The sequence below is a fragment of the Mirounga leonina genome, unplaced genomic scaffold (genome assembly GCF_011800145.1).
Source record: "Mirounga leonina isolate KUSES-001 unplaced genomic scaffold, KU_Mleo_1.0 Mir_447, whole genome shotgun sequence".
NCBI lineage: Eukaryota > Metazoa > Chordata > Mammalia > Carnivora > Phocidae > Mirounga > Mirounga leonina.
In genome coordinates, this window is record NW_023270757.1 from 13870253 (window position 1) to 13888176 (window position 17924).

Sequence of the window (17924 nt, forward strand, 5' to 3'; positions counted from 1 at the left end):
GTGGAGTTGGCTTCCAATTCTCTTTCCCTCTCCCTCGGCCCCTCCCACTCATGCTCACGCTCTCTCTCTCTCTCAGGAAAATAGTTTTTTTTGTTTTTTTGTTTTTTTTACGAAATGTGCAATAAAGGAAAAAAGGGCAGAACAAAGGAATGGAAAGAGATGGGAAGGAGCTATTTTACATGGGGCCATCAGAGAAGGCCTTTCTGACAAGGAGACATTTGAGTGGAGTCTTGAGTGCACTGAGGGAGCTCTTTGGGCTCAGAGGAGTATTTAGGGCAGCAGGAACAGCATGTAAGATGTAAACATTTTCAGTGTATTCTAGGAAGAGCATGGAGCCCAGTTATAGATAGACAGAGACAGACACTGTTCAAAAAATAACCTATTTCATGGGAAAACTGACTAAAGCTGACTGCTGCAAGCATATACACAGCATTACACTTAATACTAAGAAACACAGTCAAAACCATATAAGAACGAAATGGGTCTGTATTGCTTAGAAGGGCTGCCTGACACCATGGTGTGAGAAAAGAATATCACACAGCTGATTCTGAGAAGGGGCAAACCAAGTCACTCAGGCCTCAAGGGCAGTGTTTGCTTTCGTATGCAGGCAGTCTTTGTTCAGTAAAATGATAAGGATAAAGGTTAAAGGCACTGAGGGTAGAATCACCTCCATTGAAAACAAGGAAATAGAAAAGTTACTTTCAGTTCCACTCTAGTTTAAAGAATATGAGTAAATGTAATTTAAACCGGCATTTGACTCATTCACCATTCCACAAAGAATCACAGTATCTGCTCAGCTGCGCTTAATCCCCATGTAAAATTAAGTTGTAAATTTTGCTCATTATTATGTGAATACTATTTTCAAATTTCCTTTAGCAACCATTTCAAATAAATTAGACCATATTTTTCTATTTCTCGTATGTTTTTGACAAATATTTAATAGTTCAGTAGGTATACAATCATGCATAAAATGGTAAAAGTTATTGGGTCAAATTAGCAAATTATCTATATTTCATTTGGTATTTTTTTAAAAAATTTTATTTATTTATTTGCCAGAGAGAGAGAGAGAACACAAGCAGGGGGGAGTGGGAGAGGGAGAAGCAGGCTCCCCGCCGAGTAGGGAGCCTGATTGCGGACTCGATCCCGGGACCCTGGGACCATGACCTGAGCCAAAGGCAGACACTTAACTGACTGAGCCACCCAGGTGTCCCTTTATTTGATATTTTAAAACTACTATGAACTGACTATTCCAAGCTGATTTCCTTATCTAATCTCCCTTGTTATTTAAAGATGTGAAAATGCCTGTGGTGAGTTGAACTGAGCAAGAGCAATCAATAAGTGGGTCTGTTCAGTGGCCAGCTCAATTTATCAGCTCCAAAATTGGCACTCTCCTTACTTGTGTCCTTGAGTTCCGTCATCAAGTTATATAGGTCAACACAGGGTAATGAATCCTGACAATCACTACACACAATCGGAGTTTGTCTGGTCCATTCACAATCTTAGGATTAAAGCAACAGTGTATACTAAAAGCATATAATATAAATGCACAAGAACATATAAGAAACAGGGAGGCCCTATGCAAAGAGTTAGAATGGGGTACCTAGCAATCAAGACAGGTCTTGAGTTTTCTGAAAGGCAAAAGGCCTATTTCTGTCAGTTGGTGGGGCCAGAAAGGTCAACCTGGTCCTAGAATCAGAGCCCAGGTAGAGACAAGGGAAAGCACGACCAGGTGAGTTAAAATAGAGGCTGTGGGAAGCCTGGAACCGAGGGGTTTAAATGATGGCAGGAGGAGGTCAGAGCTCTGCAGGTTGATCATTTCCAGTATGGTTAATATTACAGGTAATAGAACCAATAGAATCAATGTCAGTATCATTGTGATATCCTACTACAGTTTTCCAAGAAGGTACTATTGGGGGAAAATGGGGATACAAGATCTTTCTATATTATTTCTTACAACTGCATATGAATCTATAATTATCTCAAAGTTCAATTTTAGAAAAAGTTAAAGAAAAAGAAAATTAAGCTACAGCAATGTAGCCAAAAATTCCATGCTCTCTAAATTATCACCATGGGAACCAGAGGTCACAAAAGGTTTACCTTCCAGTCATTGAAGGAAATATGATTAAGACCTGTTAATGTGAAATGTTATTTCTACCTTAAAGCAAGATTTTGATGCACAGCATGCTGTTTCCAGAAAATACTCTCACCACACAATAAATATAGTAAAAATAGACACTGCCACATACACCAGGGACTTCGAGGCCATTTCTCTTTCCACTGGAGACCGCTGGGACTTCCCCAGGTTCGAGGCCACTCCTGCGGCTCTCCACATCACTCTCTTCTCCCTCTGTGAACACACTGTTACTCTCTGCCACTGAGGAACATGATTCAGGTGACTTTGGCCATGGAAGCTTCGATGGGTCTGACTCCTTGGATGTCACATGGCCACTAGATATGGAATCATCAGCTTCACTGGGATTTGAAGGTAAAATTACACCATAGGCTTGGTCATCCTTAGTTTTTATTTCCTCTGTTATAGATGTGCTTAAGCAACTATTTCCTGAGGAGTGAAACAAAAGACTGTTAGTAAATCTTACATTACATTATTACTCAATAATAATTCTCAACTAAATCTATCTTTCGGGGCGCCTGGGTGGTTCAGTCAGTTAAGCGTCTGCCTTCGGCTCAGGTCATGATCCCAGCCAGGGCCCTGGGATGGAGCCCCATGTTGGGCTCTCTGCTCTGTGGGGAGCCTGCTTCTCTCTCTGCCTTTGCCTCTCCCCCTGCTAGTGCTCTGTGTGTGTATGTCAAATAAATAAATAAAATCTTAAAATTTTTTTTCTATCTTTCAACTTCTCCTTTATACTCCCATAGACATGAGTGGGAACGGTCACCACAGCACCATGGAGCCTTCACAGTTATTAAGGTGAGATCTTGGAGTTTGGCAAAAGAATATATTTACTGACAAAATTACAGATTAAAAAGAGGTTACACTTTGACCAATGTCAAAGTCAATGCAATAATAATTATCCAAAGCAATAGCAATTTGAAATCTTTCTAAAAATAGGAATTATATTCCAATGCATGATGCTAAGAGCTGCTACTAATGAAACATTCCAGCTCAGAGAATGTAGGGAAAGAACACATGGAAGGCTGTATAAATCCAAATAAAAAGTATGTCCTACACTAAACCTGTATCACACACAGATGGAAAATAAAGGGAAAGAGACATCACGAGCACGTCTCTTCCACTGCCATCTCCATTCACCCTTCTTCCTCCCTTACAAACATTCAAAGGCCATCATTTCACCTATCATATACTACCTTTGATGCTGAGCCCAGCCAAGTTTTGTACCTAAGTGTTCTGCCAGGTCTCAAACACTGTAAGTCAAAATACAAGGAACCATGTAGCAACAGAACTAATAAAACTGGGTGCCCTTGGCCTAAACCACCCAGTAATCCATCAAGTGGTTAATTAAATCCAGTGTGATTAAAGACTATGGTGAGGGACTATTAAAAAATCCAGGGGTGCCTGGGTGGCTCAGTCAGTTAAGCATCTACCTTCAGCTCAGGTCGTGATCCTGAGGTCCTGGGATCAAGCCCCACGTGGGCTACCTGCTCAGCAGGGAGACTGCTTCTCCCTCTCCCTCTGCCCCCACCCCCACCCATGCTCTCTCTCACTCTCTCAAATAAGTAAATAAAATATTTTTTTAAAAATCCATATGTATGGCATAACTGTGCTCTCTGCATTGCTTGCTATTCCTTTCTCTACCTTCTCCACCTTGAAATTTTCTATCCATTCATCACAAATTAATTCAGATATCACCTACTCCAGGAAACCTTACCAGGCCAGCCTCTGGTCTGTTTGGAATCTTTCCTTGTTTTTTTTTTTTTTTTTTTTTTTTTTTATTTGAGACAGAGAGAATGAGAGACAGAGAGCATGAGAGGGAGGAGGGTCAGAGGGAGAAGCAGACTCCCTGCCGAGCAGGGAGCCTGATGCGGGACTCGATCCAGGGACTCCAGGATCATGACCTGAGCCGAAGGCAGTCGCCCAACCAACTGAGCCACCCAGGCGCCCTGGAATCTTTCCTTGTTATATCAGCAATACCCTAGGACATCTCTATTGTGGTACTGACCACACTGGATTGTAACTGTATGTTTGTCTAGCTCTCCAATAAAGTATTAAGTCACTAAAAGAAAGTCTATTATTTAAACTCTATTTAAACACAGATATTTCAAGAGCAAAAAGTAATGAAAATGGAGACACAGGAGAGAATCAAATTAGGACTATGATAAGGACTTTTTCTTTTACTCTAAGTGGAATAAGAGCAAGAAGGTAGGTACAAGACCTCACCTACATCTTTTAAAAGGATCACTCTGACTGCCCATGGAGAAGCAACTAGCATGGGTGACTAGACTGGACACTGAAAAAACAGAAAAGAAGCAATTTCTGCAACAGTCCAGTCAAGAGATAACAGTACCCTGAATAAGGAGGAAGCAGGGGTGGCCAGATTTGGGGGTGTCCCACAGTTGAAAGACAGACTGGATGAGCAGTATGAGAAATTACCAATAAGCTCAATTAGTAAAAGGACAAAAACTCCAACAAATATTTAAGAGGTAAAACATTATAGCAGTTTCAGAGACATATACTAGAAAAGGGAAGAAAGCAAACTAGTTGAGACTTACAGGTGATGCCTTTAGTACAGAGAAACAGCCAGGGGACTATACATAGCATTTCACAAAACTGAATGATTTTTATTATTCTTTTTTAAAACCTTAATCTTTATTTTCTTCTTAAAATTAAGTTGAAAGCTAAGAATCTGCAAAGAATTATCTATAATTGGTTTTTACTGTTCCATGTAAATTTAGAAGCTTTCCAAAAATGCATTGTATATTTTAAATTGAGTTGCACCCCCCAAAAAAATTTTTGTTTTAGAATCTTTTTTTTTATTAAACCAAATAGGCACCTGGCTCTCTCCTAATTCCATCAAACATAGCAGCGATGCTCCAGACTTCTACAACACTCACTTGGCCTTCTCACTGTTACTTCATAGCTTTAGATGCCTTACTGGTTAAGCTATGTGGAAAGGTAAGATACCTGTCCTAGAACACAGATTTAAGGCATCAGATCATCAGCCACCTCAAAACTTCCATGTGAAACATAATCAGTCAGTTTCTCACCTGGGAGTTTGATATTTTCTGATGAATTCTGATCCAGCTGCTTCCTGCTAGGAGAAGCCTCTTCTTCTGAAGGTGCTTCTGTGTTCCCCATCTTCACTGCTTTTTCTGGTTTTTCATTGACCTTGAGATCTTCTGGGTCTCGGTCAGCGGTGAGGCCCTCTGCACCATCAACTGCAGGTGACACTTCTTCGTCCCCCTCATTCTTAAGCCTCTTAGAGTGAGAACCAGTGCACTGGAAACTATTATCAAGAGAAGCTGTGGTCAGAGCAGAATGTTTGCAGTGGATAGGATGAAACACATACCAATACAAATGTTATTTTCACTTACTGAAAGAAGTGAAAAAACTGATAGCTTTCTAATCATTATGCAAAAATAATCTTCACAATTAATAGATTAAATTTGAAGTTGAAATCAGCAGTTTCAATAATTTACTAAAAATTAAAATTAAAACAATTGTAAATAATATATTATTAAACATTATTGGGGAAAATGTCATTGCTAAAATTTTATAACAATATTAAAAGAAGTCTGAAAATAAAAATAAAGTGAAAAATGATGACATGGGGGATAATAAAGTCAGAAATATATTTTAGGTAATAAAGGAAAAGAGGAGATCTCTATAAGCTGTTGTTAAAATCTGAGTAGATTATTTACATTCTAAGGTGAACTAGTGGCCATACACTTCCCTGAGTTCCGTTTAATTCTAAGTATGCATGAAAATCATTAAAATTAAATGCCAAATCATTATTAGCTAAAGGAATTACAGAGGAGACAGGCTCTATGTATTTAACACCTTATACCTACTCTTGTTTTCAGAGTGGACACCATTTTAATTTTTTTCTTCTCAGTATTTTCCAGAAAGTCACTTGATGGCTTTGTCATAGATGCCTTTTGTATAAGACACAACATTTCCAACACTATCATTTAAGAGGAATTACAACTCAAATCTAAGCAACGTGTATTTCCATGTCCACACACACACACACACGCACACACCACTATGCATTACAGGAAGTCAGGGAGGGCAGGATTCTGAGATGAGGGTGGTAGCCAAGGATAACCTATGTAAATTAGCTTTGGCTGCTACTGGCAGTTCTGGTATCATCATCACCATTACCACTTTTACCGAAAACCCGTGCATTGGACATGTGGGAAATCTTCACATTATAAATAGCATAGCATATGTAAAATAAGATGGCTGATTTTTCTTTGAGATTTCAATGAATCATTCACTTCATTACATTTCCTGGATAGGGTATTACAAATGCCATGATCAAGGCCACAAGGGTGAGCATAATCAACGAGGTCCTTAACATGAGGCTTTCTAACTGGGTGATCAAAGTCCATTGATTATTTTAACCTACTAAAAGGCATTTCAAATCTGTTCAATGTCCTAGATCTATGTTCTCTGCCAACCCAAAAGGGCCACTATAGTTAGTAACTAGGAGACCAGATCATACATCTAATTAAAGTATTGTGTTTTCTGTCCATTAAAGAACAATTCTCAAGATGTTTTATTGGTATTTCTTTTGAACTCAGATTGACTACTGCCTCCTCCCACAGGCAGCCTTTTTGGCACTGACTCTCTAAATCCGTATTTTCCAAGCTTTTTTTTAATAAAACCAACCCATTATAAGTTTTTCATTTTAGATAGTGACATGACACACTCATACACACGTTCACACATCACGAATTAATACTTACCACAGAAAAGAACTATAATACTTTTTATGCTATTTTGCTTCCTAATTTAAAAATGTTGTTCCTAGTCTACTGAATTAATTCGAAAACTAAGAGTTTGAAAATCACTGCTGTAAATTATAAGGTAAATTAAGAACACCTGAGTTTTAGCTCTGCTATTAATTCCGTGCCTCAGGTATATCTCTTATAAAATGCAGAAGTCTGACTCCATGTTCTTAAGTTTCCTCCACTCACTACCATTCTAAAATAGCAGAAAATAAATGTCAGAGTAAGAAAATAAGCATCAGAAGTGTGGGCAAAGTTTAAAATTACACTGTTATTTAATGGCAAAAAACAAAAACAAAAACAAAAAACAACTAGAAATGAGCTATTGATCCAAACACAGGGGATTAAATACATGCAGGCATTCAGTATTATTTTGTACCAAATCATTTAATTACATGAAAAACACAAACTGGTCATCAAAGGGTTAACAGAGCATGGCCCCAATTTTGGAAATAATATAATAAACACATATGTAAAGGATATCTACCAAATGTTAACACTGGTTATCTCTGGATTGTGACGTTATGAGTGATTTGGGATTCCTTCACTATTCTTTTCCTTATTTAACAAATATTCTCCAATGTCAAATATTACTTTTACAATCTGAAAGAAAAACAATGAGTAATATTGGAGAATAAAAGTGTAATATAAACCTAGAAAATATAAGCACCTAAAAAGTTTGCCAAAGACCTAAGCAACATAACACACGCTCCATTCAATGGGTTTTAAGATAGCAAGATTCACACAGATGACCTAAAAACTTTTGAAATGGTCCTGGTCACAAAAATGGAATTTGGAATAAAGTTCACACGGACAACCATATTAAACAAATACCACATGCTCTGCTTTACATCTTGTAAAATAATAAAACCAAGTGTATAAAATGTAGCAAAATACAGGTATCCTGATGAGTAAAGTATCTCAAATGTTTGACAAATGAAGAAAACAATTAAAGTCAGAAAGAAAATCAGTAGCAAAATGAAAAAGTTCAACATCAAGTTACTGGAGTTGATAAACATGGAGATGAACAGAGGGCACTAATACAACCTTAATGTACATTAGTGTAAGGAGTCCAGGAGGTTCCAGGACTGCTCTTTTGCCATGCATAGCATGTCAGGAATATTCTCAAGAACATTATACACCCCTTCCTATATTTTATTTATTATACTTCTTAAGAATTATAAATACTTTGCCTCAAACTTTCAGTAAGATATTAAGTAAATTTATGATGAATAAACAAGAGGAAGCAAATGAATAGTTTTTGAGAACATCATGTTCAATGACCCATTTTTATTGAGTAAGTACAACAAGTGGGATGCGGGTGAAGAAATCATTACCTCCTGGATGCTTTTCTTACTTTCCTCCTTCTCTGCAGCCATGCTTTTACTTCAGGTGTGGATTCTGGAGTAGGTTTTGTGTGATCAATGGTGTATATATCCTTTCCTTGTTTCCAAAGCTGATATCTGTCTGGCTGAAATTTCCTCACAAAGATATCCATTGAGATTTTCACCATGTCTTTCCGGCAGGTGCACTGAAACACAACAGGGTTGGAGTGCTTTAAACATCGTATGGGCTACATAAAGTCACACTAAGTCATACTTTGAATGTACCATACATGAATACTCACTACATACTTGAGGATAATGTTTTACATTTTCAAATATGGAGTGAGTGATAAATTCAATTTTTCTGAACGGAGGTGACGACCTATACATTCACATTTACAAATAATAAAATGCAGTGTATGGCTCATCAAGAACTTGTATCAAAAACAACTAAAAGGAATGCACACTTTTGAAAGCATGCCTGCAACAGAAGGATTACCCTCTCATCATGAGTATTATCAATGCGCCAAATGCTGGAAGGCCTATAAACCTGAAAACCTAGGTTGTAATGAATAAAAATAACCAATGGATGCTTGTTTAGAAAAATTCAACCAAGGGACGCCTGGGTGGCTCAGTCGTTAAGCGTCTGCCTTCGGCTCAGGTCATGATCCCAGGGTCCTGGGATCGAGCCCAGCATCAGGCTCCCTGATCAGCGGGAAGCCTGCTTCTCCCTCTCCCACTCCCCTCTTGTGTTCCCTTTGTCGCTGTGTCTCTCTCTGTCAAATAAATAAATAAAATCTTAAAAAAAAAAAAAGAAAACTTCAACCAATAGATTGAGATAAATTTTCTTCAAGATGTATTTTAATCACATGTAGGTTTATTAATAAATATATGCTAACAAATTAACCAACAATTAGAGCAAATGACTGACTTCTATGTCCTATCCATAAGACACCTACCATCATCACTTTAAACATAAAACTAAGAAGAAGGAATAGTGTTAAGGGGAGAAATTCAAAGAAGTTTATTTTAAATCTACTAGGACTTTGATTATCATGAATACATAGTCAGCAGTTCCATCTTATAAAACAAGTTTCCTATAAAGACATCAACACGTTAAATTGTGTCTAGGTCAACATTCCATGTAACAGGGCAGATATCATTCAAAACAATCCCAAACACACCTGACGACAGACTGGTTGACTCAACATCTGAAACAATAAGACTCTCAATATTTTGGTGATAAAATTATCATCTCCATCCAAATTAATTTCAAAGCTTTAATAATCTCCAAACTGTACTATATATCCTTAGAGTTCAAATCTTGACAGGTATAATGCTTTTTGAAAGTTCTTACACTCAACATGCCTAAAATAACTTCAACTGCAAACATTCTGTTATCAATGATACCATGATTCTTCCATTCTTCTACATTCATAATCAACATTTCCCAATCCCTATCCTTCTCATCTACTCCTAAAACTCCTGTCATCATCTACAATTAGTTCTTCTATTAAAATGTCTCCTGCATTAAGACCTTATACCAGCATCCTTCCATCTTTACTTTCAGACACTGAACCCTAGCATAACAAAACAAACTCATTTCTCTGCGTGCTGTCACTCCTAGCACCAGTTCATCTTTATAGCTCTCACTTTAATCCCCCTCAAATATCTTATAACCTTTCATTTCTGAGTTCAATAAGCTGTAATCTATGCTGCTCTGCTTTTAGAATAAAATCTAGACTCCTGAGTCATTAATGGGATCCAAGATTTGACTATGCCCGTGAGGTTTCCAAGTTTTCTCCCATTACAAGTCAACATGAATACTCCTCTTCAACCCAAGGAGCATAATCACCAAAGCCCAAATGCACCAAATGCTTCCTTAACTCAGTACTTTTGCTCTTACCACAATGTACTCCCACTCACTGCTCTGCTATTACAAAAAAAATTCATGCTAAACACTGTAAATTGTACCAACTATTCCTCTGAATGCAGTACTGTTTATCTACAGCTCTGCTTTCTATTATTAGTTAAGTATAGAGAGAGTTCTACAACATTTTGCTATACTTATCTTGGCCTATAAATATGGAAAATGGAAATGTGAGAAATTTTAGTGTATTTTGGTTTAAGATGCAATCTTTCCCCTAAAGGAAGAAACAGAAGTTCAGATTCATCAGCAGAAACTTTATTTCCTTAAAGTGTTACTAATATTTGCTTCATGAAGAAAAATAAGGGAGTGAACAATATATATATAATTAGTTTCTTTGGCAAAGGAGAATTTTATTAAAATTTTTTTACTGTTATGTTAATCACCATACATTACATCATTAGTTTTAGATGTAGTGTTCCATGATTCATTGTTTGTGCATAACACCCAGTGCTCCATGCAGAACGTGCCCTCTTTAATACCCATCACCAGGCTAACCCATCCTCCCAACCCCCCTCCCCTCTAGAACCCTCAGTTTGTTTTTCAGAGTCCATCATCCCTCATGGTTCGTCTCCCCCTCCGATTTCTCCCCCTTCATTCTTCCCGGCAAGGGAGAATTTTGTCTTACAAATCTTGCCTTCCCATTCCCTTCTCCCAGATCCTAGATTTTGTGAACATGCAGCAAGATCTACCACTCAGTTGGCTGCTTGACTCACTACAAAGGATTAAGTGCTATTGCCAAATTAAAATATTCAGAAATAAAGAGTCAAAAATACCCAAAATAATGCAAGGAATAATATCAGAGTCAAAAATAGTAAAATTCAGCAGCACAGAGAAATCTATTCTTTATTTATTTTTTATTTATTTATTTAGAGAAATCTATTCTTGTTAGTACTGACAAATAGTAACACTCATCTAAACCCCTCTGGAAATTAAATGAGGTCATTTAAGAGAATGCATTACATAACTTTATTAGTAGGAAAGAATGACATTAACAGTCCCATTAAGAAATAAAAAAACTTGCACACTAAGTATTAATAGAAAGAGCAATAATCACTAATAGATAATAATTTTCAAGCAAACTATTTGTGATATCAAGTCAAAATACTAGTAAGAATGGCTATTCTTTCTGCTCCTTTTAAAAACATATGCATACTGGTTAAAAATGCTAAGTCCAAATTTAAAGAGAATTGTCAGGAGTCTGTATGCATTGAATTCTACCATATTTCACTACCCTAAAACTTATTACATAGAATCATGATTATTTGTTCCTATCCCACAGGAAGTCAAATTCATGCTACTATTGATACTTAAAACCATCAATGTAATTTAAAGATGAAAATGCTTTAAAAATCAGCAATTTCTAAGACAGAAAATACTTTGTTGTCTCAATTGTAGAATTGGAATTTTCACTAACCACAATAAGTGACTGATAAAATAAGAAGTTAAGAGGGGGTGGAGCAAGATGGCGGAGGAGTAGGAGACCTGGATTTCGACTGCTCCCAGGAATTCAGCTGGATAGGGATCAAACCATTCTGAACACCTACAAACTCAACAGGAGACTGAAGAAAAGAATAGCAAAAACTCTCTGAACAGAAAAGCGACCACTTTCTGGAAAGTAGGACGTACAGAGAAGTGAATCCGAGGTGATACTCGGGAGGATAGACAGCAGGGGAGGGGGCCTCTATCGGCCACTTCTGGCAAGTGATAGAGCTGCGGAGCACAAAATCGCAGCTTTTAGAAGTCGGCTCCGCTAAGGGACAAGGCTCCAGTGGTTAAGCGGGGGCGGGGGGGGAACCCTCATGAGACAGTGTGGTCTCAGGACCATCAGGGTCACGGAAAGACCAGGGGTGCCTGAGTGTGGCAGAGCTCCCAGGTAATGGAGCGGGGAAGCCGGCTGCAGAGACAGAGCACAGGAGCGGGCTCTCAGCTCAGGGTTGCCATAAACCATGATCTGCAGCAGAGTCGGGCCACTGCTCTTCCAGCTGGGACCCAACAAGCAGCAGATCAAGGGAGACTCCCCTTCCTCCCCAGGGAAGAGTGGCGCGGGAGTGCACCGCAGGAATCTGCTGGATTTGGAGACTCCACACAGAGTGGGGTGCCAGAGATAGAAACCCTCGGTCACAGGGCGGGTGAGCACGGAGTGCGGCAGGAGACCGGGGAGATGGGAGTGACTGACTGCTTTTCTCTGGGGGCTCACTGAGGAGTGGGGCCCTGAGTTCTCGGCTCCTCCAGGACAGAGATTGGGAGGCCGTCATTTTCACTCTCCTCCTCCAAAGCTGTACGGAAAGTTTGCAGGGAACAAAAGCTCCCGAGAGCAAACCCGAGCAGATTACTTAGCCCAGACCCAGCAAGGGCAGAGCAATTCCTCCTCTGGCAAAGACATTTGGAAACCACAGCAACAGGCCCCTCCCCCAGAAGATCAGCCAACCAAGACCAAGTTTACCGATCAATGAGAATGGCAGAACTCCAGCACTAGGAGAATACTGCACATAGAATTCATGGCTTTTTTACCATGATTCTTTAGTCTTTCAAAGTTGATTTTTTTAACTGTCTTTTTTTTTTTTTTTGAATTTTTCTTTTTCCCTTTTTCAACCAACATCTTATCCCTTTTTTAAAAAATATTTTTTATTTTTCATTTTTAGAGTCATATTCTATCCCTTCATAGTAGTTAACCTTAGTTTTGGCATATATATATAATATATATTGTTCTCTCTTTAAAATTTTGAGAAATAGTTTCTTCTAACAGATCAAAATATACCCTAAATCTTTAGTGTATGGCTTTGTTCTAGTCTCCTGCCTGATCACATTCTCTCCCCCTTTTTTTTAAATCCTCTTCTTTCTTTTTTCAACCAAATTCTTATCTTATTAATTCCTTTTATAAAATCTTTTATACTTTTCATCATAACAGTCATATTCCATCCCTTCATCGTATTGACCGTCATTTCTGTACATATATAAGTTTTTCTTTCTTTAAAATTTTGGGAGGCACTTCCTTCTAACAGACCAAAATAAGCCCAAAATCTAGTGTGTGGCACTGATCTATGCACCAGCCTGATCATATTTGATCATATTCTGTTTTTTTGTTTTGTTTTGTTTTGTTTTTGTTTGTTTTTATCTTTTTCTATTTTTTTTTCCTTTTTCTTTTTTCTTTCTTTCCCTTTCTTTTTCCCCGGTTTCAGGTCTTTTCTGATTTGTTTAGTGTATATTTTCTGGAGATGTTGTTACCCTGTTAGCATTTTGTTCTCTCATTCACCTTTGCTCACCTGGACAAAAGGACAAGATGGAAAAAATCATCTCAACAAAAAGAACAAGAGGCAGTACCTACTGCCAGGGACCTACTCAATACGGACATTAGTAAGATGTTGGAAATAGAGTTCATAATGATGATTTTAAAGATACTAGCTGGGCTTGAAAAAAGCATGGAAGTTATTAGAGAAACCCTTTCTGGAGAAATAAAAGAACTAAAATCTAGCCAAGTCAAAATCAAAAAGGCTATTAATGAGGTGCAATAAAAAATGGAGGCTCTAACTTCTAGGATAAATGAGGCAGAACAGAGAATTAGCCATATATAAGACCAAATGATGGAAAATATAGAAGCTGAGAAAAAGAGAGAGAAACAACTACTGGAGCACGAGGGCAGAATTCAAGAGATAACTGATACCATAAGACAAAACAACATTAGAATAACTGGGATCCCAGAAGAAGAAGAAAGAGAGACAGGAGCAGAAGATATACTGGAGGAAATTACAACAGAGAACTTCCCTAATTTGGGAATGGAAACAGGCATCAAAATCCAGGAGGCACAGAGAACCCCTCTCAAAATCAATAATAGGTCAGCACCCCGACATCTAATAGGAAAACTTACGAGTCTCAGAGACAAAGAGAAAATCGTGAAAGCAGCTCAGAAGAAGAGATCTGTAACCTAAGCAAAGAGAGAGCCTAAAAGTAACATAGACCAGAAAGGAACACAGACAATATACAATAACAGTCACCTTACAGGCAACACAACGGCACTAAATTCATATCTTTCAATAGTTACCCTGAATGTAAGTGGGCCAAATGCCCCAATCAAAAGACACAGGCTATCAGACTGGATTAAAAAACAAGACCCATCGATATGCTGTCTGCAAGAGACTCATTTTAGAACCAAAGACACCCCCAGATTGAAAGTGAGGGGGTGGAAAACCATTTACCATGCTAATGGACACCAAAAGAAAGCTGGGGTGGCAATCCTTATATCAGACAAATTAGATTTTAAACCAAAGACTGTAATAAGAGATGAGAAAGGACACTATATTCCTACTTAAAGGGCCTATCCAACAAGAAGATCTAACAATTGTAAATATCTATGCCCCTAACATGGGAGCAGCCAATTATATAAGGCAATTAAAAACAAAAGCAAAGAAACACAATAACAATAATACAATAACAGTGGGGGACTTTAACACCCCACTCACTGAAATGGACAGATCGTCTAAGCAAAAGATTGACAAGGAAATAAAGACTTTAAATGACACACTGGACCAAATGGACTTCACAGACATATTCAGAACATTCTATCCCAAAGCAACGGAATACACACTGTTCTCTAGTGCCCATGGAGCATTCTCCAGAATAGATCACATCCTAGGTCACAAATCATGTCTCAACCGGTACCAAAAGATTGGGATCATTCCCTGCCTATTTTCAGACCACAATGCTTTGAAACTAGAACTCAATCACAAGAGGAAAGTCAGAAAGAACTCAAAAACATGGAGGCTAAAGATCATCCTACTAAAGAATGAATGGGTCAACCAGGAAGTTAAAGAAGAATTTAAAAAATTCATGGAAACAAATGAAAATCAAAACATAACTGTTCAAAATCTTTGGGATGAAGCAAAGGCAGTCCTAAGAGGAAAGTATATAGCAATACAAGCTTTTCTCAAGAAACAAGAAAAGTCTCAAGTACACAACCTAACCCTACACCTAAAGGAGCTGGAGAAAGAACAGCAAATAAAGCCTAAACCCAGCAGGAGAAGAGAAATCATAAAGATCAGAGCAGAAATCAATGAAATAGAAACCAAAAGAATAGTAGAAAAGATCAACAAAACTAGGAGCTGGTTCTTCAAAAGAATTAACAAGATTGATAAACCCTGGCCAGACTTATCAAAAAGAAAACAACAAATCAACAAAATCATGAATGAAAGAGGAGAGATCACAACCAACACCAAAGAAGTACAGACAATTATAAGAACATATTATGACCAACTCTATGCCAGCAAATTAGAGAATCTGGAAGAAATGGATGCATTCCTAGAGATGTATCAACTACCAAAACTGAACCAGGAAGAAATAGAAAACCTGAACAGACCTATAACCACTAAGGAAATTGAAGCAGTCATCAAAAATCTCCCAAAAAACAAAAGCCCAGGGCCAAATGGCTTCCCAGGGGAATTCTACCAAACATTTAAAGAAGAATTAATACTTATTCTTCTGAAACTGTTCCAAAAAATAGAAATGGAAGGAAAACTTCCAAGCTCGTTTTATGAGGCCACCATTACCTTGATCCCAAAACCAGACAAAGACCCCATCAAAAAGGAGAATTACAGACCAATATCCCTGATGAACATGGATGAAAAAATTCTCACCAAAATACTAGCCAACAGGATCCAACAGTACATTAAAAGGATTATTCACCATGACCAAGTGGGATTTATCCCTGGGCTGCAAGGTTGGTTCAACATCCACAAATCAATCAACGTGATACAATACATTAATAAAAGAAAGAACAAGAACCATATGATCCTCTCAAAAGATGCAGAAAAAGCATTTGACAAAGTACAGCATCCTTTCTTGATCATAACTCTTCAGAGTATAGGGATAGAGGGTACATACCTCAATATCATAAAAGCCATCTATGAAAAACCCACAGCGATTATCATTCTCAATGGGGAAAAACTGAGAGCTTTCCCCCTAAGGTCAGGAACGCAGCAGGGATGTCCATAATCACCACTGCTATTCAACCTAGTATTAGAAATCCTAGCCACAGCAATCAGACAACAAAAAGAAATCAAAGGCATCCAAATTGGCAAAGAAGAAGTCAAACTCTCACTCTTTGCAGATGATATGATACTTTATGTGGAAAACCCAAAAGACTCCACCCCAAAACTGCTAGAACTCATACAGGAATTCAGTAAATTGGCAGCAAATAAAATCAGTGCACAGAAATCAGTGGCATTCCTATACACCAACTATAAGACAGAAGAAAGAGAAATTAAGGAGTCGATCCCATTGACAACTGCACCCAAAACCATAAGATACCTAGGAATAAATCTAACCAAAGAGGCAAAGGATCTGTACTCAGAAAACTATAATATACTCATGAAAGAAATTGAGGAAGACACTAAGAAAAACCTTCCATGCTCATGGATTGGAAGAACAAATATTGTGAAGATGTCAATGCCACCTAGAGCAATCTACACATTCAATGCAATCCCTTTCAAAATACCATCCACTTTTTTCAAAGAAATGGAACAAATAATCCTAAAATTTGTATGGAACCAGAGAAGACCCTGAGTAGCCAGAAGAATGTTGAAAAAGAAAAGCAAAGCTGGTGGCATCACAATTCCACACTTCAAGCTCTATGACAAAGTTGTAATCATCAAGACAGTATGGTACTGGCACAAAAACAGACACATAGATCAATGGAACAGAATAGAGAGCCCAGAAATTGATCCTCAACTCTATGGTCAACTAATCTTCAACAAAGCAGGAAAGAATTTCTAATGGAAAAAAAATCTCTTCAACAAATGGTGTTGGGAAAATTGGACAGCCACATGCAGAAGAATGAAATTGGGCCTTTTCCTTACACCACACACAAAAATAGACTCAAAATGGATGAAAGACCTAAATGTGAGACAGGAATCCATCAAAATCCTTGAGGAGAACACAGGCAGCAATCCTTTCAACCTCAGCCACAGCAACTTCTTCCTAGAAACACTGTCAAAGGCATGGGAAGCAAGGGCAAAAATGAACTATTGGGACTTCATCAAGATACAAAGCTTTTGCACAGCAAAAGAAATAGTCAACAAAACCAAAAGACAACCAACAGAATTGGAGAATATATTTGCAAATGACATATCAGAAAAAGGGCTAGTATCCAAAATCTATAAAGAACTTCTTAAACTCAACGCCCAAAGAACAAATGATCCAATCAAGACATGGGCAGAAGACATGAACAGACATTTTTCCAAAGAAGACATCCAAATGGCCAACAGACATACGAAAAAGTGCTCAATATCGCTCGGCATCAGGGAAATCCAAATCAAAACCTCAATGAGATATCACCTCACACCAGTCAGAATGGCTAAAATTAACAAGTCAGGAAATGACAGATGCTGGCGGGGATGCGGAGAAAGGGGAACCCTCCTACACTGTTGGTGGGAATGCAAGCTGGTGTAGCCACGCTGGAAAACAGTATGGAGGTTCCTCAAAAAGTTGAAAATAGAGCTACCATACAATCCAGCAATTGCACTATTGGGTATTTACCCCAAAGATACAAATGTAGGCATCCGAAGGGTTACGTGCACCCTGATGTTTATAGCAGCAATGTCCACAATAGCCAAACTGTGGAAAGAGCCAAGATGTCCATCAACATATGAATGGATAAAGAAGAAGTGGTATATATATACAATGGAATATTATGCAGCCATCAAAAGGAATGAGATCTTGCCATTTGCAACGACGTGGATGGAACTGGAGGG

General features: G+C 38.1%; 1 protein-coding gene across 14 annotated transcripts in view; it reads right to left on the bottom strand.

Annotated features, from left to right (window-relative positions):
* The window catches only part of KDM4C (lysine demethylase 4C), a 457231-nt gene that overhangs the window by 176529 nt on the left and 262778 nt on the right, over window positions 1–17924 (bottom strand). For all 14 annotated transcript variants that reach the window (XR_004676204.1, XR_004676205.1, XM_034987990.1 and 11 more), the window contains 3 exons: window positions 8265–8458; window positions 5182–5420; window positions 2247–2560 (listed from right to left, as the gene is read on the bottom strand). Coding sequence is in view for 12 of the 14 variants with exons in the window: in XM_034987990.1 (XP_034843881.1) it covers window positions 2247–2560; window positions 5182–5420; window positions 8265–8458 (747 nt within the window). In the remaining 2 variants the exon portion in view is untranslated. The remainder of the gene's footprint in view (window positions 1–2246; window positions 2561–5181; window positions 5421–8264; window positions 8459–17924) is intronic.